Raw genomic sequence first — 26060 nt, forward strand, 5'->3', positions numbered from 1 at the left:
CAGGCACCACGACGCGTCACACGTCATCTTCACTTAAGTAAGGTCTGACAGACATCACGCCTGCTATCTTTGATGCTTCATCATGGAACTGTTTGATAACTTTAACTGACAAGGGTCACGTTTGTTGTTCATCTAGGGACATTTAAAAACGTTTAGTTTAGATTAAGCCATCTTGTTTTGATGAGCGATTGTATTTAGTTCATATAGTTTTATAGTACTACGAGCTGGAGTTTCCAGTGGCAGGTAGGTAAAATACTTATGGTCATATGTTTCAGTATAACCTAGCCGTAGATTTACTCCTGTTAGCTTGTTTCTTGTTTTATGTAAGTGTGTTCAAAATACAACGTACGTAATTGGTTACCGTAAACGTCTCGTTATTTTAGACGTATAGTCTGCTGAAATCCGTGAAATCTGTAACCGCACAACGTGAAAACTTGTTTTCAGATTTAAAACGCTGAAAAACCAACCGGTTTTGGTTGTTGAAGATTCTGAAGACCAGTCATGTAAAATTTGTACCAGAGATACGCATAGTGTACTTTTCTTTTCTTTTTGCAAAGAATATTTACAAATAAAAAATGCGCTTGGGCATGTTCGTTGCACATACAGTCATTAACATATACTTGAGAGTAATTTCATATCCTACAGATTTTTTTTATCCGTTTTAGATTTGACAGGTACTGGCGGGTGCCTTAGAAGAGATGTAGTGAGTCATTCAGTACTGTTGCTATGTTGAATTTTCTGTCGGAATTTGAGTAGTCACATTCTTTATAGATCAAAGGACAAGGAAATGCTTTACATTTTCTCTTCGATGTCTTCTTCAAAGGAGAGGAGACCGTTGTTTTTACAAAGTGGTTGATGTTCACAACTCACAAGCCGTAGCTCTTGAAGTCACGAGAAAGGTGTCTCCCTCCGATGTAGCATGTTCACTTTAGAGGCATTATCGGCCTTCGGTTGGTCGAAGAAACAAACTATACTGCAAGAGAGTATTTTTACCCCGTGTAAAATGGACTGCGCTGCCATATCTGCCGACAAAGCTAAACGTAAGTTCACTTACGGTAAATTATATACGGCAGGTTTTTGTTTTGCAAGATATGAAATTACCTTTGGCATTCAATTATCAGCCAGCATAGTAGCGCGGCAGAGTTTGCGGTGCAAAAACATGGAGGTATTTTAACATGTGCAAAACTATTATTCAGTCTCGAAGTTCTGAAATATCTTCGCGTATTGCTTGATGAAAAGTATAAATGTGTTTAAATAAATGCAAACTCACAAACTAAAGTCTACATTATAATTCTGATTCGCCTAAGGCTAACTTGTTAGGCTAGGTTCAGGTTAAGTCGGAGGTTTTGCCTTTGCAACGGCACCTCCCGATCTCGGTCCTCGTGCCTGAGCTCTTTTTAATTTCTCTTTTGCCTTTCACATGTTGTGTAGTACTACGTATGTCTTCCGTCTCCTCTGTTCTCTATCCTATAAACATTGTTTCCTCATTTTCTTAGTATGGCTCTGCTGTAATTTTTGCTTTTATTCCTTCTTCGTTGGGGACTAAGTGAATTGAAATTGAGTTTACCCAGATTTTGACGAAACTGCAGGTTTTTTTCTCACTTTTATTTTTGACATTTTACAGATCAGGTTTAATGACATCCCTATACATATGTATTCCCGTAATTTTATCGTCATCCTGTAAATGAATCAGAATGGATGACAGGAGGACAATTATTGACAGCATCTCCGAGCCACTTGCTTTTTATACGATAATTATACTGTATCGTTACGATGTAGGCAAACCAAGTATAATATTATTGTGCAGCTTGGGCAGTAAGCCATGATAAAATGACTTTTCCTCTGATTTGGAAGGCCATGAGGTCGAGGCTAGCGTAAGAGTTAACCTTATTTCACGGAATTTTGTTGGGAAATGCCTTTTTTAGTAACAAATATAGATTAATTAATGTATTTTTTGGTGTCAAGTTAAAGCAGTTTAGCATTTAAGTTTTGTGACAAAAAAAGGAAAATATCAAGTACCGCAAATAAATTAATCTGGCCTGTAGAAATATATAATTTTCAATTTTGTTAGTTACTTCAATGTAGCCTTAGAATTCTTTAGTTCTTTTTATTTTATATTCCAGTGCTTTAGTGGCACTGTGATAGGTCTGTCGTAAAAAAGAAAGAAAGAAAAAAGGCAATGTGTAACAACGTTGTTCTTTGTACGATAGGATTTTTTCGTAATTTATGCTGTACGTATACTTACCAATTTTTGAAGAGCTTGTCGAGTTTTTCAATGTTAAATTAATGTATGTGTGTTTGTCTTTTGCTTAGTGTATGTGTGTTGGTATTTCAGGAACTGGGATTGTTGCTCAGTAAAATTAAGTGTACGTAGTACACATTTACTGGAGAGAATTTTTGTAAATTTAGAAAATGTGGCACCAAGTTTTTGTGGCATATATACGTATACCTCTGGCTATACGTACATAGAAAGTTCAAATAATTATCCTAAAGTTTTATACCTAAAACTTATTTTTTAGGTAAAATTGTATTCTTTTAGATATCATCTAGCATTTTCAAACTGGTGAAGATTGGAAATGCAGGACTGCATTGCAGAATGAAAACTTTTAAACTTTAAATGCGGTACTATTTTATTTTTGTATGGTAAAGCACAAACTATCCGTGTCTGCTTAAGTTATGCTTTGTTTACTCATAGGTTCTTTTAGATTTTGTACATACTATACCTACTCTTTTGTACAAAGGGATTGCTTTGAGATTGGGTGTTAGTCTCTGGAGAGTAATCTTAAACTTTTATTTCATGATCTATATGTTTGTGTAAGGTTTATGTTTATCCCACACAGAATATGGTATGTCTTTTTATTATGAATATAGTGCATATTTACATTTGCTGATGAGTTTTTGTTTGCGTAAGATGTATTATTACAGCATTTAATTTGTAAATAAAAAAAAATAAAATTGAGAACTATTTGTATTGCAGATTGCTACACTGGATTCAGGCCAAACTTCCAGATCTTCCCGTCACAAACTTCACAAATGACTGGAATGATGGCAGAGCTGTGGGTGCTTTGGCTGATGCTGTGGCTCCTGGACTTTGCCCTGACTGGCCTGACTGGGTGCCTGCTGATGCTCTCAAGAATGCTACTGAAGCCATGACGCTTGCAGATAATTGGCTTGGTGTACCACAGGTAAGAGTTTTCAACTTTTAGAAATTCTAAGAGTATATTCTAAGAGTTCATGTATCTGTTTAGGGAGTAATGTGTATGGTGTCCTACAAGGGACACTGTAGATACTAAGGCTCTTTGAAGTGTTCCTGTGGTCAGTAGCTGTGCTATTCTGTACAATTTACTTTTCCTCTACTCTGTTTAGTCTCTTTGGACCTAGCTGTCCACCTTCTTTAACCCTGCCTTACATGTTCAGTTGGCATTTTTAGAAAAGATTATCTGGGCAAGCTTAGTATGTGTATAAATTTCCTGAGAATAGTAATTCACTATTAAGAAAGTGTTACCACAGACTGCATTGGTTGCAGGTCCACATTAATATAACAGGTGAGCACTATATGGTCTTTAATGGATATTAAAAGCTTTTGAACCATGTACTAGGTTCATCTTCAGCCAAGACCTGACTGAAGATGAACTTAGTACAAGGTTCAAAAGATTTTAATATCCATTAAAGACTATATACTCACTTGTGGACCTGCAACCATGGTCATCATTTTCCACACAGAAAACTGTGCCCACATACCCACATAGACTGCATTTTCACACAAACTCCTACAGAGTGGTAATTTTTTACTTTTCTCCAGCTCATCACCCCTGAAGAAATGGTCAATCCCAACTGTGATGAACTGTCCATGATGACCTATCTTTCTCAGTATCCTAATGCAAAGCTCAAGAGTGGAGCACCACTGCGACCCCGCACCAATCCTGGCAGGTTTGTAGAGGTTCCTGTTCTTTTTACATTATGCCTAATTAACTTTTGAAAGTTTTTCTCTATTCCATTACTATATATGTATCTGAGACCATTTTTGATTTTTATACCTGTTGATGAGTTTTATGAAAGACCTAGTTTTGTCATTCATAAATATCTGTTTATTCTTACTCTTCATTTTATTGGTTCTTGATGGGAAGAAGAAACTGCATTTACCAAAGTTAAGTTAGATTAAGCTTTTATTTTGTGTGTTTAAGATTAGGTGTATTTAATTGATATTTGTCATTTTGTTATTTGACAAATTATCTCATTTCCATTAGTTGCTTAGGATCCTCGGTAACAGTTTATTTTTTGTAGTTCAGTATTTTTTCTTTTATTTTCTTTTGATGTAGCAGTTTTCAGTAACGGTTAATTATAAATGACTTATTACATACCTGTATTTTACAAAGATTCTTAATTTGGAACGTAGGCAAAGCTACTGAAGATTTACTTGACTGCACAGTACATATTGTGAAAGCTTAATTTAGGTTTTTTTACTTAAATGGCAATTCTAAAAATCAATATGTATATACAGTATATGCTTTAAGTATAGTCTTGTATGTAAACTTTTCAAGTACATGACATAAATGCTCTTAAGCTTTTGTTTAGCTATTGTACAGTACTGTGTTTACTTTAATTTATCTATAGTTACTGTATTGCTTTCTTGATTTAGCTCAGGATACTGACTATGCTCGGTTGTATTGAAGCAGGCATCAGTTTTTTTTTTTTTTTTTTTTTAAGATCTTTCATTCATCAGTGCATTTTTATGATTACAGTTCATCAGGGAATCCTATGTAAGTAGCTATGACACTGCCAGCAAGATTGTTGTAACAAGACTGTCCCAGTAGTCAAATGTGCACTGATTCTTTTGAGCAATCTAAGTTCTTTATTAACATTCCTCATGTTTAAGGTACACAAAACAATATTGCTGGAAGCTGTGTCTGTTGTTGCTTTTAAGAGTTGACATTTTTGCCAGCTGTCCACTTTCAGGAAAGATGTTAATAAAGTATTTTGTAATTGCTGATTTATAGTATTGAGCTTGAACAAGAGGCAGGCAGTCAATTTTTGTGATAATTTCTCTCTCCTAAAAATCCTGCAAATGGATGGCAGCATAAACCCTTGAAGTTTTGGAGAGAAAAATATTCTATAGTTATTAACGTGATAGTATTCCCTTTTGTCTTTCCAGAAGATATAACTGCAATGATCTGAGTAGATCCCAAAATTGTTTTTCGCAACATTTGAAATGGATAATTTTATAATTTTTTTTTTTTTTATTATGAAGCAGATATTTTCTGGTGGAATTATAGGACTAGAATAAAATTTGAAAACATATATTAATAGAAGTGGATTTCATAAACAGTACAGAAACTGTAACTGCCTACATGAACTTTTACATCAGAGTGACTGAGTCACACTAATAATGATGTAGTATTAACTTAGAATTAATGCACCAATCTAACATCTTTAATGTACTAAAAACTGAATTTGATAAACTTCCACATTAAGAAATACATATGCACTGTAACTCTTAGTTTCAAGTAAAATATCTTAATTTTGTAAATAAAATACATAGAATGAGTTGAATTATACCACCAAGGGAAGATATGTATAAAGTAGCACATATTCATTGTAAAAGGACTACCTACAAAATGTTTTTTTCTCAACGAATTCCGGTAATTTTGTAAATGCAGTGCAAGGATATTGTAAGCATACATGACAGTGCTTTTTGAAATGCTTATCATAATTGTTGCACTAGAAATGAACATTATTTTGTATATTATATTGTTAAAGTCCTCGTTAGGAATTGGGCAAAATATTTCTTTTCAATTTATTTAGCTTCAGAGATACATAATATGATTATTACACAAAACAGGGTTCGATGCTATGGGCCAGGAGTTGAACCTTCAGGACCAGTAGTGGGAGCACCTACTAACTTCACCATTGAAACCTTTAGTGCTGGGAAAGGAAAAGTAGAAGCAATGTTACATTGTCCTGACGGCACAGTGGAAAATGTAAGGTTTTGCTGGATTATATTTCACTTGTATCTGATATGGTAATCTGACTTTTGATGTGAAAAGATTAATGTACAGTAATATTTACTAGCTTTATTTAATGACTGATGATAAAGGTTTGTGTGATATTAAAGTATTTTTTATGACCAAACTCTTTCTGTGGTCTAATTTTAATCTTTTTAACAGCTCCAGTGCAAATTCAACAATGACAGAAATCTCACCTATGCGTGTACTTATACCCCTAAGAGTGAAGGTGACTACATGGTAATTGTAAAGTAAGTTGCATATGGATGTTAGGTACTGGGTTGAATTTTCTTCTTTTTAATATTACTACATACTTAACATAGTATTTGATTTTAAAGCTGAATTCTTCAAACAGAGCAGTAGTGAGATAAAATTTTGTTTAAAATTTTCAGAGAATTTTTGTTGGAACAAATATTGTGTATTTTTTGTAATACATATATAATGTAGTAATTTTTTTATTTATTTATTCCATTTATTTAAAATGCCTGGTAAAAAAGCATTGTGCAAAATAGAGCTATGTTTTGAATTGCACTGTGTATGTCTGTCTGTCCTGCTGTATGAATTTTTTTTTCAGATACACAATACAGTATGTACTGAAAACTTACTGCTGAAGCTTAATATCAGTTTACTTTGCACTTTTGGGATTACGTACTGGATGGGTTTGCTTAAATACTATAAAGTATGAATGTTATTCATTCATCATTGGTTTTATTCAGTGATAATTTGCTTTTTGAGAAGTAACTATGTAATTTAATTAATCTCAATGTGGCACACAATATGTACATATGTTATACTCTTACAGATTCAGTGGGAGAGAGATTCCAAAATCACCATTCCGAGTCAATGTGTCTGGGTTTGCTGGTGACCCAAGCAAAGTCACAGCCTCTGGTCCAGGTTTGGAACCAGAAGGGGTTACCATTAACAGACCAACATACTTTGATATATTTACTAAAGGTGAGTGTATATTCAAGAATGAAATATAAAGGCACTTCAAATGAATTTTCTTTTGCAGTTCATTGTATGTGATGTATTTGAGTTTTTTTTCTTTGCTGGTAATGTTGAGGAGATGATAAAAATTTTGTAGCATGCTTGTCTGGATTTTGTTGCCTACTTTAATTTGGATTATGGTTCTAAGTTTTTTAATGTGTAGTACTTTTAATATGAACTTTTAACTTTGAAGAAATGTGAGTGGTAAAATAAAAATCTCTTCATTGCTTTTTAATTTCTCTGTTTTGCCTCACTGATATTCTCTCCCTTTTCAATCTCTGCTAGATTGTTTCTGTAATTTGTTTTTACAACTTATAAATAGCTTTTTTGTTGCTATGTTTCTTATTGTACCAATTTTCTCTTGATTCTGGTAGTACATTGGATGTGTGTTCATGCATAACTGCCAACCCATAAAATTATTAATGAAGCCAAAACCTCCTTTAGTTTACTTTGGAGGGAGTTCAGGGGTCATACCAAAGAAAGTATATTTTTTTCCATTTGAAGGCTTAAAAAATATCCGTAATATTTGTAGTTTGGATGAATCTTACCAAAGGATTTCAGTTAATGTAGTATAAGTATGCTCTGCGGCCGGTAACAAGCGCACTTTGCCTACATTCTACAAAGATTCCTGCTGTAATGATTCCGCATGTTCCAAATAGATTATATCATGTGGCACATAGCTTTCCATTAGAGGCTGTCAAAACTGCTGAATGTCAAGACATAAGTATGTGATTATTGAGAAAACTGTAACAAATAAAATGTCATTTGCTGAAGTATGAGTCATCACCAGTTGCCCAAACCTGTAGCTAATATGGTCAGTAAATTACTGTATGCATTTGTCTTTTATTCCTCTTGTTGCCAGTCAGTAGGAATTGCTTAGTTTTCCCATTGACACATTTCTTGCATAAGAGAATGTGTTTTTAGTTTTCATTAATGCATGACTGCTTGAGAAAGTGTATGCTTTGTGAGAATGGGATTTTTTTTTAAACACAACAATGAATTTCATTCTAGATGTGTGAAAGTATACAAGTATGATATATATGCGTGTTTACAAAGTACTGTAGTGCGACTGTAGTAGAAGTTAATATAGATTTACTATTCACTACAATTAAGATTGATCTTATTGAATCCTGTACAATGAATGGATCTTTTTTGTTTTCATTAAATAGTTAGGATGATCATTTTGTCTATTAGTAGTGCTGTAATATTATTAATATTAGTATTGATTAAAGTAGCATTTCATATTTTTTCTGAAAATTATTGCATATTTTAAGGGGGCATAAGTATTGTTAACTATTGATGTAGATTTTAATCTTGACTATTTGTTTTCTCTTTTCCTTACCTTTTGTTTACTAATACATACACTAATTATGTAACAAATCAATGGCCATGGCACTCCCACCTCTGCTTCTTAACCAAATTCATTGGAATTGCATACACATGAATTTTTGCTTCATCTCTCTTGTGACCCATCAAATACTTTTGACTTCGGGACAATTGAACATGCTGTGAATGTACACTTTTTTTTTAATATTTCTGAAATTAACGACCAATGCTTAATAATTAAACCTGAATTGTGCTCAATTCTGGTATATAAATGCTTTTTTTTAATAACTGCTTATGAAATATGGAAATTGGCATTATTGTCACTGATAATGCTGCTAACTCACAATACTGTTGTTAATGCTTAATATTATGCATTACTTTTTTTTTTAAATTTCAATAAATGCTTTATGATTTAATGGTATAAATATTTATTGGATAAATTGATACACATTACTTTATGCTTGTTTTATGGTTTTTACTTTTATATATGACATAAATTGTAACAAACAATGTTGTATACAATATTACACTATGATAACTATGGTTTTTCCAAAATCTTTCCCAAGTAGATTACACTCCTTGTCATAACTATAGTCCTCCCAGTCCTAACGTGAATCACTTGCAGTCGTGTAATGTTGTGAGAAACTCTCGTTCCCTCTTTCTTTCTAAATCCTCAAAAGTACCTCCTTCCGTTATGAATATAGATGCAGGGCGAGGTACACCTGAGGTCATTATTCTGGATCCCTCCGGTCACAAGAATACTGTGCCAGTCAAGACTCGTCAGATCAGTGAGGGAGTTTATCGTTGTGAATATGTTGCTTCAAGTATTGGTCTACATTCCATCAATATTTTCTTTGCTGGGCAGTCCATTCCAAGAAGTCCATTTGGCGTCAAAGTATCTCCAGGTAAAGAAGGAAATTAGCGACTTTTCACTTTTATGGCTATAATATTTTGAAATTGTTTGACAAAAACTTTTTGACATTGTCAAAAAATTATCAATTCATAAATGACTTATTTTTATTTTCAAAATTTTCTTTTAGTGTCTGATGCACGTAGGGTTCGAGCTTCTGGCCGTGGACTTCAGCCAAATGGGGTCAGGGTGAAAGATGCTGCAGACTTCAAGGTTTATACAGAAGGTGCTGGAGAGGGTAATATCGAAGTCAAAGTCATTGGCCCAGGTAAGCTGCTTTATTTAATTTTCAGGTGAGCTTTTACTGTACCAGTAATATTCATTCTAATTTAATTTAATGTATATATGCATAATTATAATACATTAATTATATAATGGTACAGGCAGTCCCCCAGTTGGCGCTGTCAGCTGAAATCACCTTAACCTGAATCTTTATAATTATAATGGGGAAGGAAAAGCACTTGCAGCATTGCTACAGTGCTGTAAGTCCGGGTTACAACGCCGTAAAGCAAGTAATGGCACTGTAAAACCACTTATGGCTCCGAAAAATTGTGGTGCCTGTATATTAAGACCATTTTATGCATCATGCATATGATGTCCTGTAAAAATCGTTATTGGAAAGTCACAAAATTGCCAGCATTATCTCAAGTTTCAGCTGAATAGTTCTTTTGTTTACAGGATATTATTGTGAATAAGATGTTATAACACTTGGCAGCTTTTAAGTCGTCATGATATGTTACACGAGAATTTTATCGTCAACTTTGGTTTTTGCCCTGCTCATGAAGTTTACAATGAAAAAGTGATTGAAAGGGAATAGAAAACTTATATTAGAGTAAAAATAGATAATTGACAGACTATAAATATGCTGAAGATGTTGTTTCAAATGAGCCAAGCAACATTAATTTTATAAAATCCGCTGAATAGAATGCATCATATACCTAGAGATATGTATAGAATCATTAAAGGGCACTAGATGGAGATAAGATTAATTTGGTTGAGTCTTTCAGGTATTTAGGAACAATGATAACCATGAGATGAAATGCTTTAGTGTATGAGCTCTCTCAGGGATTCCAAAGTAGAAAACTTGATATATGCTACTGTTACAGGAAAGTTACGTATTTTCTCATGTTGCAGTTTTACTATATTTTAAGATTGGATAGTATGTACCTCTTAAGAATGTAGGGGTATTGACTTCTTCATGGACAGTACCTCTGTATGGGTATTGACTTCTTCACCTTGAGAGATGTATGTTCAGAAAACATTATAGTGTTGGCTCCAGCGACTGGTGCTCTTTATATTTTATGGCTTAAAAATTGAATTGACACTGTTAATAAATCAAAGTACTTCAGGAACTATTCATTCTTCAATTTCAGGTGGATCTCATGAGACAGTAAAGACAAAGCAAATAGATGCATATACATTTGAGTATGTGTATCATCCCAAGAAGGAAGGAAGATATATTGTGATGGTATCATATGGTGGGCAGGAGATTCCAAAAAGTCCTTTTGAGGTAACTTTGATATTTTTGTATAAATGACTTGTGTTGCTGTTAGTATTGACACATTTATTGATCAGACTTTTATCATTTGTGTGGAATGTCAATAAGATAACCTAACTGTGATCATAAATGCATTTTATCTTAAATGGACTGGAGCCCTTGGTGTAGATTTTATGGAATTTATAAGTGTGAATTTATTGGTATGAATTGGAAATATAAAAATAGATTTGCCTAAAGCCCAGGCTAATGGCTTTCACTGACTTGGAAATCTAGTTGGTTTGTATGCTTTACTAGGAATGATTTTTTTATTGTATATTTGTTTGTATAAATTGTATGCATACATTGCAAACCTTGAGGTCCTGTCCTTTTAGGAATTTATAGTATGCAGGATGTAAAACGTTGTTTTGAAATTGCAGTTCTTTACCGTAATATGTACACAGATGCTAGACCCGAACAACTATGTTTTTTCTTTCCTCCAGGTCAATGTTGGTCCTTACAAGGAGACAAAAATCAGAGCCTATGGTCCTGGGCTGAAGGGAGGAGTTGTGGGTACCCCAGCACTATTTACTGTGAGACTAATGGCGAGGCAGGAGCTCTAGGTAAAGCAGTTTTTTTTTTTTTTTTTTGTCACTATGAATGTAAACCCTTACTGTTATGTTCTTTCATATCTGCTAGACAAATTTGTAGGTGACTTCAGTACTGGGTATTGTAGTAGTTGTATTAAACATGTCAGATTTTGTATACTGTAATTTTATAACAAGTACTGTTCTATGTAATGGACCACTAAATAATGACTACCTTTATTGGAAGTTTTAGACTAGATGGTGTTGTTTTATTGAACTATTATTTTGGACCAAAATTATAATTATTTGTGCTTTTTATTTCATTAGTTGAATAAACACTTCACTCTAGTACTAAAACCAGATGAAAGCTTATGCAGTGTACCTTGGTTTAGCTGATATATGTGGGTTGCATATAACAGTACCTTTGTAGTTTATGAATAAACTACAGTTACATCACTGATGCATAAATATGAGGACAGTTAGATTTAGTCATTAATTGTGACATATCCTGTAACTGATAATGGTGGTGGATTCAAAATTACAAGTGTAAGCTCACCAGGCAGATTACAAAATTGGTATATGTGTTGTTAATATTTAACATCAAATTTAGGTTTTGCTTAAAATTAACCATAGTCTGGACTTTTCTCCTTCAGGTTTCAGCATAGAAGGTCCCTCACAGGCAAAGATCGACTGTAATGACAATGGAGATGAGTCTGCAGATGTTCGCTACTATCCGACAGTACCTGGAGAATATGCTCTTCACATCCTTTGCAATAATGAAGATATTCCAGGATCTCCATACATTGCTCAAATTCTTCCCAGAACAGATTATTATCCTGAGAAGGTAAATTTTTACAATTTGATTTAAATTCTATACCCTTCAGTTCTTGCAAGAGGTGATTTTGCCTTTTTTCAGTTTTTTTTTCCATATTATTTTGCTCTTGAAAACCAAACTGCAGTAACTTGATACAATTTTTTATGAAGTCTTACTTTTACTTACACCTTTCAGGTTAAATGTAAAGGACCAGGATTGGAGAGAAATGGGGTTGTATCAGGACGATTAACAGATTTCCATGTTGACACTCGGGCAGCTGGTGATGCTCCCCTAGATGTCACAGTTATGGATGGAAATTATCAGCCAGTCAAACTAGATGCCAAGGATAACAAAAATGGAACCTATGACTTTTCATACAGACCAACAAGAGGAAACAAACACACAGTGCAGGTAGTGCTTGTTTATAACTAGATTATGTAATTTGAAACAGTGCAAAAATAGTCTCCAAGCCTTTGCCAGGTATACTTTAATATCTGTAAACTACTGTATATTATAATGATAAGAACCACCAACTACAAAATGTGTAGTGATCACATCATTATGCATTGTTTTTGCTGCATGTATATATTAAGTGTAATTAGGATCCAAGTTGTATTTTATTTTTTTATAAGTTCTATCTTAAATTTGTATTAATATTGATGAACATTGTGAATTGTTGATTGACTAGAGTATCTCCAATTCAGGTTTCTTATGGTGGAGTGGCAACAGAAAATTCACCATATAGGGTGTTTGTTACTGAGCCTACTGACCCTGGTGCAGTTAAGGTGTTTGGACCTGGTGTCGAACGAGGTGTCAAGTCTAATATCCAACACACTTCAATATTGATTGCCGTGAAGCTGGACCAGGTTGGTAATGACTCTCTCTCTCTCTCTCTCTCTCTCTCTCTCTCTCTCTCTCTCTCTCTCTCTCTCTCTCTCAGTATGTATGTAAATGTAGTTAGGTGGTTGCTGGGGGTTTTGACAGCACAAATTTTTGCAAATTGTTGTCATCTGTAGAATCAAATGTCAATTTATGGTCATTTTTAGATATTTTCACTACATTCAGATATTAATTCTGATTATATTTTATAATTTAATTTCACTTGTTATAATTAAAATTTGTTACCAATTATTATTTAATTATTGGCAATTATATAACTTAATTATGATCACATTTTATGTTAAATATGACACATACAAGATTTTCCATATATACTTTAAATTTTATAAGTTTTATCATATAAAACTTCTACAGTGTTAATTTTCTTTGTCTACTGCAGGAGACGTTCAAATTGCATTAACAAATGCACAAGGTCAGGATATTCCAATAGACATACAAGATAATGGTGATGGAACCTTCACAGTTGAATACCTGACACCATCTCCAGGAGACCATAGAGTAACAGTCCTCTATGCTTGTTCAGAGATTCCTCAGTCTCCAATTGTTGTGCCTGTTCAGCCTCATGTTGATGTAACTAAAGTCAAGGTGGATGGCCTTGAACCAAGTAAGTGCTGCTTTCAACATTTTGTTTTTTTTATTATCACAGCAATACTGTATCATAGGCAACAACAAATTTTAATTCTAGTGTTGAATATCAAGATAATTTCCCATCTTGAGCAGTGAGTAACAGGATATAGAGCAGGTATTTGGGTAGTAGATGACTTAATTCTTTAATGATTAACTAGTTTTATCTCTGATATGCTCATAAGTAAGGTTGAATAGTGTGTGAATGATGTCATGATGTTAATTGCTGTACTGTAAAGCTTTGGTCCTTGCACTTGATTAGGATGTGTGGGGGAAGCAGATGATTTAAAGCATGTTTTTGGGAGCTGACTGATGTACAAAAAGTTTCATTACAGTCCTATATTTACAGGGCATTACATATTACATCATATTTATTCAACAAGTGAATAGACTTTTTTCTGTTTCTGGTAAACTTTTAAGAGATATAATTAAAAAAAAAAAGATTTCGAAGCATTACGTATTAGGAGGGGGCAGAGAAAGTGGGTTATTTAAAAATGCATGAAATTTAAATCTTTTCAGAAAAACTGTACGAAAGTTTAGACTTTCTTTTGGTTAGATAATGTACGTCATCATATGTAGCTTACTATGAGGCAAAACAGAAATCTTGACATTACATGACAAACTCTTCTTTTGCTAATAAATTTTCTACATTTTAGCAAGTATGCAATTTTGAGGTAGGTAGTCATATCAATTTAACTAAGGTACATTGCTGTTGGGATTTTCATAGGCCTGCATATACATCAGACTAACATCAGTGTAATAATATATCATCTCATTTGACAAGTCACCTATCTCATCAGCTGTAAATACATAATTCCAGTAGAATGTGGTAAAGCAACACATGCATTTTCTTTGCCAAAGCTTATCCAATCCACACTTATCTTATACCAAGACATTTTATATGGATGCATGTGGCTTCAGGCAGTGTTGTTGAGAAGCAGATGAGGCAAATTGTTTGTTACAGACTGCATTTATAAATTGAAATTTCATTTGTAATTGGTTGCATATTTGTAATTATGTATTTTGACTTGAAGCATTTTCCCTGCCTTGGGTAGTTTTTCAGAGACAGGCAACTGGTTAGTCTCTGAAGGTCATGGAAAGATAATAGTTTACATCTGGCTTTGAGTAAGCTGTTATGTATATTCCAGTATGTTTATCTTTAAAAACAGATAATTTTATGAAAAGTATGTATATTAAATTTTGTAATGTGGATGCTTTGTATAAATATAGTTACAACAATAAATATCTCACATAGCAAGTATGAGTTGTATGTAGAAACATACAATAAGAAAGGGAACTATGAATAATGGTAGTTGGGGATTGAGAATTACTTTATTGAAGCTGGTTTATATTCATAAGCGACATCTCTAATCTGTAAGTACACTGCAGCTAAGGAAATATCCGACTGTGTTATATGTAAATATAGCAGTCAATAATAGAATGACCTCTTCAGCTGTTATGAAGTGTATGTGTAGGTCCTTTCCTTTGAACCCATGCAGTAGTTTGTAATGAAAGGGAAATTGATCATTTTAGAATCAAACATTTTTTTTTTAACTAGAATACCTAAATTTGTCATGAATGCATTCACTGCAACATGTTGGAAAAAGAGTGGGGACAAGATTCAAGCTAAATAAAAGATTTTTTTATGGTAACAAAATGTCTTTAAATAATTCAGGTTAATCAAAATATCCCTTTTGTTGTCTTAATGAACATAACCATCTGTAAAGGTTTTAAATAGTATTTTTCTTAAATTTAGTCTTCCATTGATTTACTTATTTCTATAAAGAACATCAAATTTAAAAAAAGGATCCTTTTTTGTGAGGTATTTTATTGCTTCTGTAAGCAAATTAAAGCTTGAGTAAGTTAGAATTTTACTTTGGTAATATATATAAATTGTCAGTTTTATGTTATAGTAATAAGAAGAGTCTGAATTTTCCATTTTGCAACAATCCGTGTTGCAAACAGAAACATTATGCATTGAGGGTGCTGAGATTAGGAAAAAATCCAAATCTCTGAAGTGTGAAGCTTAGGTGTACATAAGATATTTCAAATGAGATAGTTTCACTTAAGATAATGCATAAATGAGTAAAATAGATTCACTTCATTTGCAAAATGTAAAGAATTTAGATAAATTATGTAATAGTTCATGATTAAACATATTGTTCATTGAAATTGTGTCCATTTCAATGAACAATGGACAAATTTTGAGTGATTAGGTAGGTTGGTGTCATACAGCAGCATACTATGATTTGCTTCAAATTCAAGTGGTGATTGAAAGTCATTGTATGTGTCCAGCAGTGAATTGTATTGTGAATTTTTAAGTACGTATTCAAATAAACACAAATTAGACGAATCTGTGTTCTGTACCAAAGGAAGGTGTTTTGTTGATATGGATAAAATATGCTTTTCAGTTGACATGGTTGACTATTGTGCATCCATACGTTTTATTTTAATATCCAGGATGTTTATATGTTGGTCTAAATGGGCTTTAGATATGGATTGTCAATATGTGAATCATAATCTTATGAAATGTCTGTTTTGCTTTCCAGTGTCATGTAAGTAGGGCTGTTTTTTGTTGTTGTTAAATATAATTTTTGTAATGTTTGTTGTCTAGCTCTTTTTAGAAAGTATTTGTCATTAGAAGGGCTTCATTAAGTTGTCTGGGATTTAGAATATCTGTCTTTTAGTGTGAAATCCTATTTCAAGCTTTGCTTGTGAGAGTAGAATTTAGGGCTCCTAGGCAATATTTGACCTTAATGCACTTCAGACCTTTGATTGATTTTGTCATTTCTCCAAAAATTTTATATACCACGGATGGATGATGAGTCTTGTTTTTGTTGTTTTGAATCTCCTGTGTGATGTAATGTTTTTTGGTATTAAGTATTTAATCTTGCATAGAAAACTGGTGTGTGTCCTTGGGCAAACTTCACCCATTATTTCCTTTTGTTTCAGTGTTTTTGATGGAAACTTAGCCAGTTAGATTAGAGATGTTTGAATAAGTATGAATTTTCATAGATGCCCTAGGCCCATTTGTAGGAGTATTTCAGTACTTAGGATAACATTCATTATTTTTAATCCCGTGAAAGTACAAAAGAAAATTTTTACTCACAGTAGTGCACTTGTTCTTTATATATTTGTAAATGGTACTTTTGAGGATACATACCATGGAAATACCATATTTGATGGGATATAAGTCCTTCCCCGATTTCAGAAGGAAATACTGTTATGAAGAAAAAGCATGTAATAATGTTATTGAAATAACAATGTGGCAGAAAAAGATTAGTTCAAACATGCAGTTAGGATAACATGGAAAATCTTTTATTGATTATGATTTATTGTAATTTAAAAGATAAAACAAAACAGCTCAGGTATAAGATAAAACATTTTATCACACTCCCCTCATTTCCTCTTTCGCGATTAGTAACTGCAACGGTAACAGTGAATTTAAGTGCTTAAATTTACAAAATGAAAACAAAAACAAAATTATAGATTGAAAATAAACTATTTTAAAGATTATGTATTAGAATGTGTATTTTGCAAATAACTTGTCTTCTGTCGTATACCTTATTGTGTGTGTGTGTGTGTGTGTGTGTATACGGGTCTGTTGTCTACTTATCAGTGTAAGGACTTAAGCCCTTCTCACACTACTGTAGGAGTTAAGTGAGTGTAGGAAAATTGTTTAACGGTAAAACTGAAAAATACTTGCTGTGTTGTTTATTAATAATGAATGCTGAAATGACTGCTCATGTTGCACATATGGCCTTATAGAAGTTATCTTTCATTCAGCCCACAAGTCCAAATAACCAGCAGCCCTTTCATCCTATGGGTGGTGTTTAAGAGGGATTTTACTGTAATAATAATGATAGTACAACAGTACAGTAGATAATATAATGGTATTTGAACAGATACCAGTAATATTAGTGTTCGAGTTTAGTTTGGTACAAGTACCAGCATCTTGATGAACATTAACTTAGGCCCTATAAAACCCAGGAGACATTTTGAGGAGTGATTTTATGAAAAAAAAAAAAAGAGGGTCTTGCATGTCTTCAAATATGGTAATTTCAAATTGATTATGTATACTATGTCAGTAATGTAGCCATTCGTTGAATGCTTTTAGCTTGACAACCAGTAATTTTACGGTTCTGGTATTAGTTGTCAGTTTCATTATAGCTCATGTCTGAGATAGACATGCAATATAGAAATATACATTTGCAAAATACATTGTAATATGGGAATTTTCCAGTAAAAGTACAGTATATTTACCTGTATACTGTACATATGCTTAAAGAAATTATGTATTCTACCTCCTAAAGGTAATACTACATTGTACAGTAATTACTCATACAGTAATTAAATGTATACAATTGGGTTTGAAGCCAACATCAATGATAATGGAATGGATTGATAAATGGGGTTTGAGCTAATGCAGCACTCAAATACGTACATTAATTCATGTAGGTCACATCTAGAATTTACGTAGTTTAAGGATCAGAGCAAATTGTCCATTTTCTGTTATATATTTGGAAATTAAAATTGAGAAAAAATTTTCATGAAGACCATTTTATCAAAGGTGGTAAAGTTTGAAGGTGGTTGAATAATTTACCAGTAATCACTAATTATAGATACTGTCCCGATCCTCTTTTTTTATCAGTTCAAAGAACATATGCTCATTAATTTGTTTACTCGTAAGTGCTATTTCTTTGTATGTGTTCATTGCAGTAACTACTGCCTTGTTAGAAATAGGCTGTTGTACCTTCAAATAATTTTTAATTTCTTTGGAAAAGTATAAAACTGCATAGTATAGTGTTAAGGGATACTCATTGTGCATCATTGCAATTATTGTTTCCTTACAGAATTTTCATCAAGATGCTGGTATTTGTACCAAACTAAACTCGAACACTAATAATACTGGTATCTGTTCAAATACCATTATATTATCTTACTGTACTGTTGTACTATCACACAGTACTAATCTTTGGTGTTCCAATGTTGAATTGTGAATGACAATATTTGATCCAGACAATCTGATGGAACCTTTCTGATGTTGAAAGTAATGTCATTGCTTGCATAGGCTCTTAAGTAATGCCAGATAAATATTTATTCACTTTAAATGCAGTCAGCCTGCCATTGTTGTAAACATACAGACTATAGTTTCTTTAATAGGGGAATGTAGAATATTTAGAAGTCCAGGTAATCTTTTTCAATAGTTCTGTTCTTCAAAAATAAGTGTTGAATACATTTGCTTATCATTTACACAATTATTGTTGTCATTTACAAAGTTGAACTTACAGTACTTATCTTTATGTTGTAAGACTATGTGCTTCAATACGTCCTACAAAATTTAGTAAAATCTTTAGACACTCTCACAGACTCACAGACCTACAAAATTTAGTTAAATCTTTAGTCACTCTCACAGACTGTCACAGACCATTCCAAAGGATTGGTAAATAAATTAATAAGGAAAATAAGAGCAAGACACTATGTAAGAAGTAAGTCGGACTAGTTGGGAAGAAATAAAATGGAAGGGATGAAAAGGGAAAGCAAACTGAGCAAACCCTGCAAAAATAAGCCTCCAATATCAAATGCAGTTGCTAAACATACATTACCGTAGGCACTTTGCAAAAGAGAGCATCTGAAAGAGAGTTAAAGGTGATAGCCCATTTGTAAAGTTGTATCCTTAAAACTTATGTCATGTTATTAAGTATTTTAACCAGACCACAATAGTTAATAATAATAATAATAATAATAATAATGTACCACTAAGGGTAATTTTAAGAATATGACCTTCACTTTTACTCAGTAAAACATCAGATTTTGGCTTTCTTATCACACAGACTACAAACACATTACCAACAGCAACTTCATTCTTGATAGGCTGACTGTATTGTCTTATTGTTCTTGGTATGGCCAAAATAAGGTATTGCTACTTATGACTATACTGATTTGATCTTTTCCAGATTCTTTATTATCAACTTAATGTTAGCAAAGATGGACATAACCATCTTAATTTGTTCTTTTGGGCACTCTCTGATATATAGGATATTAGGGTTATATTAGTGTGCATGTAGTGTTTTGGAAAGCTTTTTTTTTCCATTAGAATTCCAATTTTTATCTTCATCATTTGATGTGTTTTATAGATTATTATTACTAGCAGATTTTGTTTTGCTTCATAGTAAGTCTACTTTTCACCAAATAATTCAAATAATCATATTTATGCAAGTCATCTTTCTTAACAGAAAAATGCTTTGTATGCATGGACTGTGAAGTATGTTGTGAAAGTAGAGAGCTGTAAATTAAGTGCAGTAATGTTTTAGGTTAAAGTACAGTAAATCTTCTACCAAAATACTCTTACCACTTATATAAATGTTGTTACAATTTAATGAACCTTTTTACTCCAGTTTTGTTTGGTTGAAACCTCATATGTAGAGGCATGTATATTTCCAAAAGTAGCAAAGCTTTATAAATGTATACGTACTAGCTTATCCCCAATGAAGTAAGTTATATTTGTAAAGTTTACAAATAGTGTGTTTCTGCTGAGTTGACCGACTGAATAGAAAGGATTTTGCTCATTATTTTCCTGACTGGATTATTCGGCTGTAGAAAATATATTTAATGATACGACACTGTTCAAATTAATATAATCTTCGATAAATAGCAATACACACAGGGAACTTTGGACCTTAGAGTAATTAATCACAAGGGTATTATTTGATCATTTAGTGAAAGTGTGATACTTTTCTTCACATTGTTGATTCTTCTTGTTGAAGGTCGAGATAATTTTTTTTAGATTTTGAAAATTTAAATTAGAAATATTTACTGCCTTACTTTTTCCACCTTGCAAGAATTAATTCACGTATCAGCTTTGCTGGCGAATTTTTTTTTAACATCATTTCACAGATATTATTCATCTAAATATGCACATGATTAACTTGGATAACATTGGTAAAATAATGTACAGGCTAAATTTCATTGGGTTCTTAATTGGTGAAATTAGGTAGGTAATGTTTTTGGTAGAACACTGTATATTATACATTCCAAGCATAAATACAGGTAGCATTTTAGCTAATTATTAAACTTAATTACATGACCATTATTTACAATATTCTCATTTGATTACAGCATTATCTATGTAACTGTCCTAAATTGTTGATTTTGATTACTTCAGCTATTTGCTTCAGTGGGAAAAGTTATTTCAAAATATCACATAGCTTATATGTATAGCAGACAAAACAATAAACAAAATGGGCATACATATTTACAAATGTAGCAAGTGCTCTGAAACACTATGCAGTATGCATAGAAAGACCAGAAAAAAGTTTCTTGGTAGACTTCAGGGTACCTATTATGCATTTTTTTTTATATGTAATTGATTTAGGTACAATTGTATCATGACCAATCACAGTACTATTCCTGTATTTTAAACCACAGCTAGGAAAAGCTTGAAGTTTGCTGTCAATCCCATGAGATAGGTTAAAGGTGAATGGCATCTACATGTCAGTATACTTTCTATTTGAAGAGATATAAACAAATAATGCAGTTGAAAACAAATTTTTGTATAGACCTCATACAATATACTAATTTAAGGTTTTATAGTTTCTTGACTTCTTGAATGCAGTGATGTATTTTCTTTCAGAAAGAATTCACACTCTTTCATAACAGCATTAAGAAAAGGTTTAATTCTTGTTTGAATGGATATAAATAGTCCATAAATCCTTTAGTAAGGAACAGATGAACTTTTAAAATAGTATTTAAACTGAAATAGTCTATCACATATATCCTTGTTTTCTTTGGAAAATTTTTTATTATAAGCTATAAAATAAGAAGGTAGAGAATTTAGGACATTTTAGTGAAAAGATCCCTCCCTTCCCTCTAAAAGAAGATGGAAAGACCTTTAAATCATTCTTGACATGTCTCTTTTAGACTGAAACTAGGTTATAAGTGCCACGGGTTAAAAAAACAAAAATGAAAGTTCATGAGCCTAGGGTATACACATGTAAACATAAAATAAGACAAAGTTTCTGACATGTACTGATAGGAGAACAGCAGAACAGACAAGTAAGCACATCAGTTACAAGGTCAGGATGTCATATCCTACTTTTGATTAAAGTAGAATTAGGTTTCTTTCCAATAATATTGGGATGTGGAGTGTACAAGTGTGTTTTTTTATGCAAATAATTGCAGATGTAAATTGGTAGAGAACTTGCACCTTAGATAAATTAAATATAGTTCTATCAAGGAAGAATTTATTTACTGTAGGTACTCTGAGGAAAACTTTATTGTAGTCATGAAAGAGAGAATATAAGATTAACTTCAAGTATATTGATTATCATCTTCATAGAATTCAGGTCTCTTCTATTATGCTATTTGTTTTGAGTAATATTTTTTCATTTGTTCAGTCTCCCTACCACAATTATTTTCTTTTATCACTTCTATATATATGGTAAATATGACAGTTCTTATATGATATTTTGCATTATTGATAAACATTTTTACTTGTAATTTTCATATATTTGAATTGCAACTTAAATTTTCTGATAAATGGGTTTGTGTACATGCATTGATGGTGTATATGTGCATGAGTGCTTTGTGTGATAATTTTTGGAGCTGACTTGGTCATCACTACAACAGCTGCGCCCATCAACTCCCTGCAACAATTCAGAGTTATCACACAAGATGCTGGGAGAGCCGATTTTGCTGTGTCAATTACTTCACCGTCTGGCATGAGGGTACGTGCACATGTTGTACCAACTCATGAAGGGTACTTGGTAAACTTTACTCCAACGGAACTTGGAGAATATCTGCTATCGATTCAATTTGGGGGCCAGCCTATCAGCTCTGCACCTTATAGGTTTACGTGTACACCTGGAGGTGATGCATCTGCTGTCAGAGCATGGGGACCTGGACTTGAGGGTGGCATTGTGTGTAGACCTGCAGAGTTTGTTATAGACACAAGAGAGGCTGGTCAGGGTGGTCTTGGAGTTACGGTTGAAGGACCTTGCGAAGCTGCCATTAACTGCAGAGACAACGGTGATGGTACTTGTGCTGTGGCTTACCTTCCAACAGAGGCAGGCCATTATTCAATCAATATTACTTTCAATGAACGGCACATCCACGGCTCTCCATTTCATGCCCTCATCACCCATGATCAAGATTTCAAGCAGATTAGAGTCACTGGCAATGGCATTCAACCTCATGGTACTTCTTAAGTCTTGGCAAGCTGTAGTATTCATAGACCCTGTGTGATATTTTATTTTGAAGCATGTGATAGTGTTGTAGTATAATCAAGGAGGAGTTTAGCTCTATGGTACCTGAACTTAAACTACTGTTACAAGTGGTAATCTGAGCATGCAGTGTGTTGAGAACTTACTAGATCTGACAAAATACAAGTCTCCAGCACATGACTTGGAGGTGTTAATTTTTTGTTTATTTCATTAACACCTGTGTGGTTATTTTTCAGTGTGTATTTTTTTATTTTATTTTTTTTTTTTATGTAGGTAGATACTGAACATCGGTGTTATGCTTGAACTGTTTTAAGATTAGTGTTTAAGATTCATATTTTATGAAACATTGTTACTTGTGAATATATTGCAACTTTTTCCATGTCCAGAAAAAGCAATATCTTAAATTTGGGGTCTGTAGCTGCTTTGGTATTACAGGTGTGTTTGTGAATTCACTGACTGATTTTGTTGTGGACACTCGTGCACTTGCCAACCTAAGGAGAGATTCAAAGACCAACGACGTTAAAGATGGAAAAGGTGATGGCAAAGTGGTTTGTGTCATAACAAATCCTTCTGGTGTTCGCACAGATTCATTCCTGAAACCACTCACAGATGGTACCTACAAAATATCTTATACTCCATTTGAAGAAGGTAAGTGATTTTAGTGAATTTTCAATTTATGCACTGATTGGTTGATGTATGGAATGCTACTCAAACTGATGGTTGAGGTAGTATTCACTGAGCCACCAGATTTCTTGTCCCTTTAAAAGAAAAATGGCTCGGCCATTTATGCATGATTATCCCCATGTAAGAATTTACCATCAGAAGGGGTATGCAAGATTTTTTGTACCAGAGATTTGTGACAAACTACAACATAGGTTTCATTTAGTACCTTTATATGTCCAGGATATAGAATGTGCTGCCTTAATCCCAGTGGTGAATGGTTTTTCTTTATGTTGGGGATTGTATATGTGCATGAGAGCGAGAGCATGTTTAAATAAATTTTAATAGTTTTTTAATCTTCAGATGGGAGAATAAGAACTAAATAATTAACATATTTTTGTTAGAGGTTTGTTTAAATGGCCAAATATGGAATGAAAACTCAAATCACTGTTATTATTGCCACTGACTTATTTTGATGGAATTCCATGGCATCCTTCTATTTTATCAAGTACTAATTAACTGGAAATGGGGAAATAACTTTTGTACATGTTCAGAATGTAAATCTTAGTTTTTAATGTTCAGAATATCATATATGTACATAACCTAATCATCTCATGACATCAAATTATTCCAGGTCGCCACACTATTGATTTGTTGTATGATGGAGTACCTGTTCCTGGGTCACCTTTCACTGTTAATGTACGCCGTGGTTGTGACCCTAACAAATGCTATGCCTATGGACCTGGCCTTGATCACGGATCTGTTAATGAAGTCAATACTTTCACAGTTGAGACAAAAGGTAAGGTTTTGAAACTAGTCAGTGTGTTTATTTATGTATATATGTACTACTGTGCAATTGTAATGTACTGAGATACCCTTTTCTAAAGGGTTTTGATGTGGAAAAGGCTAATTGGAGAGGCTGCTGTGGTAGTGTTTTTCACTCGCCCCAGATTCATACCGACACCTTTTAATAAAGGTGAGCGAGTCAGAATATTCTGGCATGTCCAATTTAGCAGTTCTCTGGTATTATAGCAATATTTTACCTTAGAAATAGCGCTAAAGGAACATATTTCACTGGGCGACACGGCTTACTCGCCCAGAAATAGATTTTTCCTACGTCAAAATCCCTTTAGTCGAACAAAACATAATTGGCTAGTTAACTGAATTTTATAAGTTTACTTAACTGGCTTGGTGTTGGTGTCTTAAAAAACTTCAAATGAACATTTTATCTTTCCCTGTATTTCAGGAGCAGGCACTGGAGGACTTGGTTTATCTGTTGAAGGTCCATCAGAAGCAAAGATGACATGTAAAGATAACCGTGATGGCTCTTGTACAGTAGATTACGTTCCATTTGAAGCAGGCGATTATGACATTGTCGTTAAGTTTGCTGATCAAAACATTCCAGGATCACCTTTCAAGGTATTTCACAAAATTTTAGGTTGGTTGTTTATGAAATGCACATATACTGTATAGGTATATCATTGCTTGTTAATTCAGCAAAGGTTTAAGTATCAGAATTAGCAACTTCTATTGAAGAACTTGCTTGCATATAAGATTTTATAAAAAAAAAAAAAAAAGAAAAAAAAAAAAAAAATCATACTATTTTGTTGTTCTGCTATGTCAGCATTTACTGAGGAGTATTATTACTTGATGGTCATTATTTTGGGCAATGTCTAGTTATTGAGGTGTGTTTGTATTAGCCAAGACACAAGAACATTTAATGTGTGTAATACAATCTAAATTTTTTGTTACTCCAGGTGGTTGTTGACCATAGTGTAGATGCATCACAAGTGGTAGTTTGGGGTTCTGGAATAGAACCCGGAAAGGTGCGAGCTGGTGTACCTCTCACTTTCCATGTAGATGGTTCTAAGTCTGGGAAAGCCCCCTTGGGTGTTGACATAAAAACTGAACATGGTGAGTGCAAGTTTTAATTTATTTATAGTGTGCTGCAATGTTTGTGGATTTGCATAATGTTGTGTTTCTACAGTACTTTGACCCCAAAGAATTTGAATGGTAATGAGAAAGTAAGAAAAGATAGGACTGGTCATCCCTCACCCCCTTAAATGAGATAAATGTCAAATGTATTTTAGCACCTTATTGCAGAATTGGTATTAGTAGTTTTTCCAAAAACTCAAACATAAGAGGCTTGTCATATGTCTTGTATATACTAAGCTGATGAGCTGAAGGTTGGATATAAGCTAGCATTATTTTGTTACAACAGTCTTGTAAGAGGTTCCTCTGAAAAGGTAGAAAATCAAAACATTTGTTTTATTCAGTCCAATATTTTTGTTTGTAGGCAAAGTATGAGTATTTTGTATCACATTGATTTTATCACACTCCAGGCCCCTTACCTAGAAATCCAGAAATACGTGATAATGGAGATGGAACCTATGATGTCACATACGTACCTCATGATGAAGGCACAATGCAAACTGCTAATATTACATGGGGTGGAAAACCTGTTCCAGGAAGGTAAATGGTTCTTCTTTTTACTTACTTATACAGTGGCCTATACTTTTCTGTAATTAACCTTATTTATATTTTATACTTTACAG

At 33.2% G+C, this 26060-nt stretch overlaps 1 protein-coding gene across 1 annotated transcript in view; it reads left to right on the forward strand.

The window, feature by feature from the left end:
• LOC135204206 (filamin-A-like) overlaps positions 1 to 26060 on the forward strand; it is a 275259-nt gene that overhangs the window by 130387 nt on the left and 118812 nt on the right. Inside the window, 22 exon segments of the mRNA XM_064234296.1 lie at positions 2978 to 3185; positions 3803 to 3930; positions 4743 to 4760; positions 5840 to 5978; positions 6165 to 6253; positions 6805 to 6956; positions 9020 to 9220; positions 9356 to 9493; positions 10599 to 10735; positions 11203 to 11290; positions 11293 to 11322; positions 11940 to 12130; positions 12296 to 12511; positions 12805 to 12922; positions 12925 to 12966; positions 13380 to 13604; positions 22253 to 22819; positions 23281 to 23493; positions 24140 to 24304; positions 24752 to 24924; positions 25263 to 25419; positions 25848 to 25977. Of these exon segments, the coding sequence (XP_064090366.1) occupies positions 2978 to 3185; positions 3803 to 3930; positions 4743 to 4760; positions 5840 to 5978; positions 6165 to 6253; positions 6805 to 6956; positions 9020 to 9220; positions 9356 to 9493; positions 10599 to 10735; positions 11203 to 11290; positions 11293 to 11322; positions 11940 to 12130; positions 12296 to 12511; positions 12805 to 12922; positions 12925 to 12966; positions 13380 to 13604; positions 22253 to 22819; positions 23281 to 23493; positions 24140 to 24304; positions 24752 to 24924; positions 25263 to 25419; positions 25848 to 25977 (3525 nt within the window).

The sequence above is a fragment of the Macrobrachium nipponense genome, chromosome 44 (genome assembly GCF_015104395.2).
Source record: "Macrobrachium nipponense isolate FS-2020 chromosome 44, ASM1510439v2, whole genome shotgun sequence".
Lineage (NCBI taxonomy): Eukaryota > Metazoa > Arthropoda > Malacostraca > Decapoda > Palaemonidae > Macrobrachium > Macrobrachium nipponense.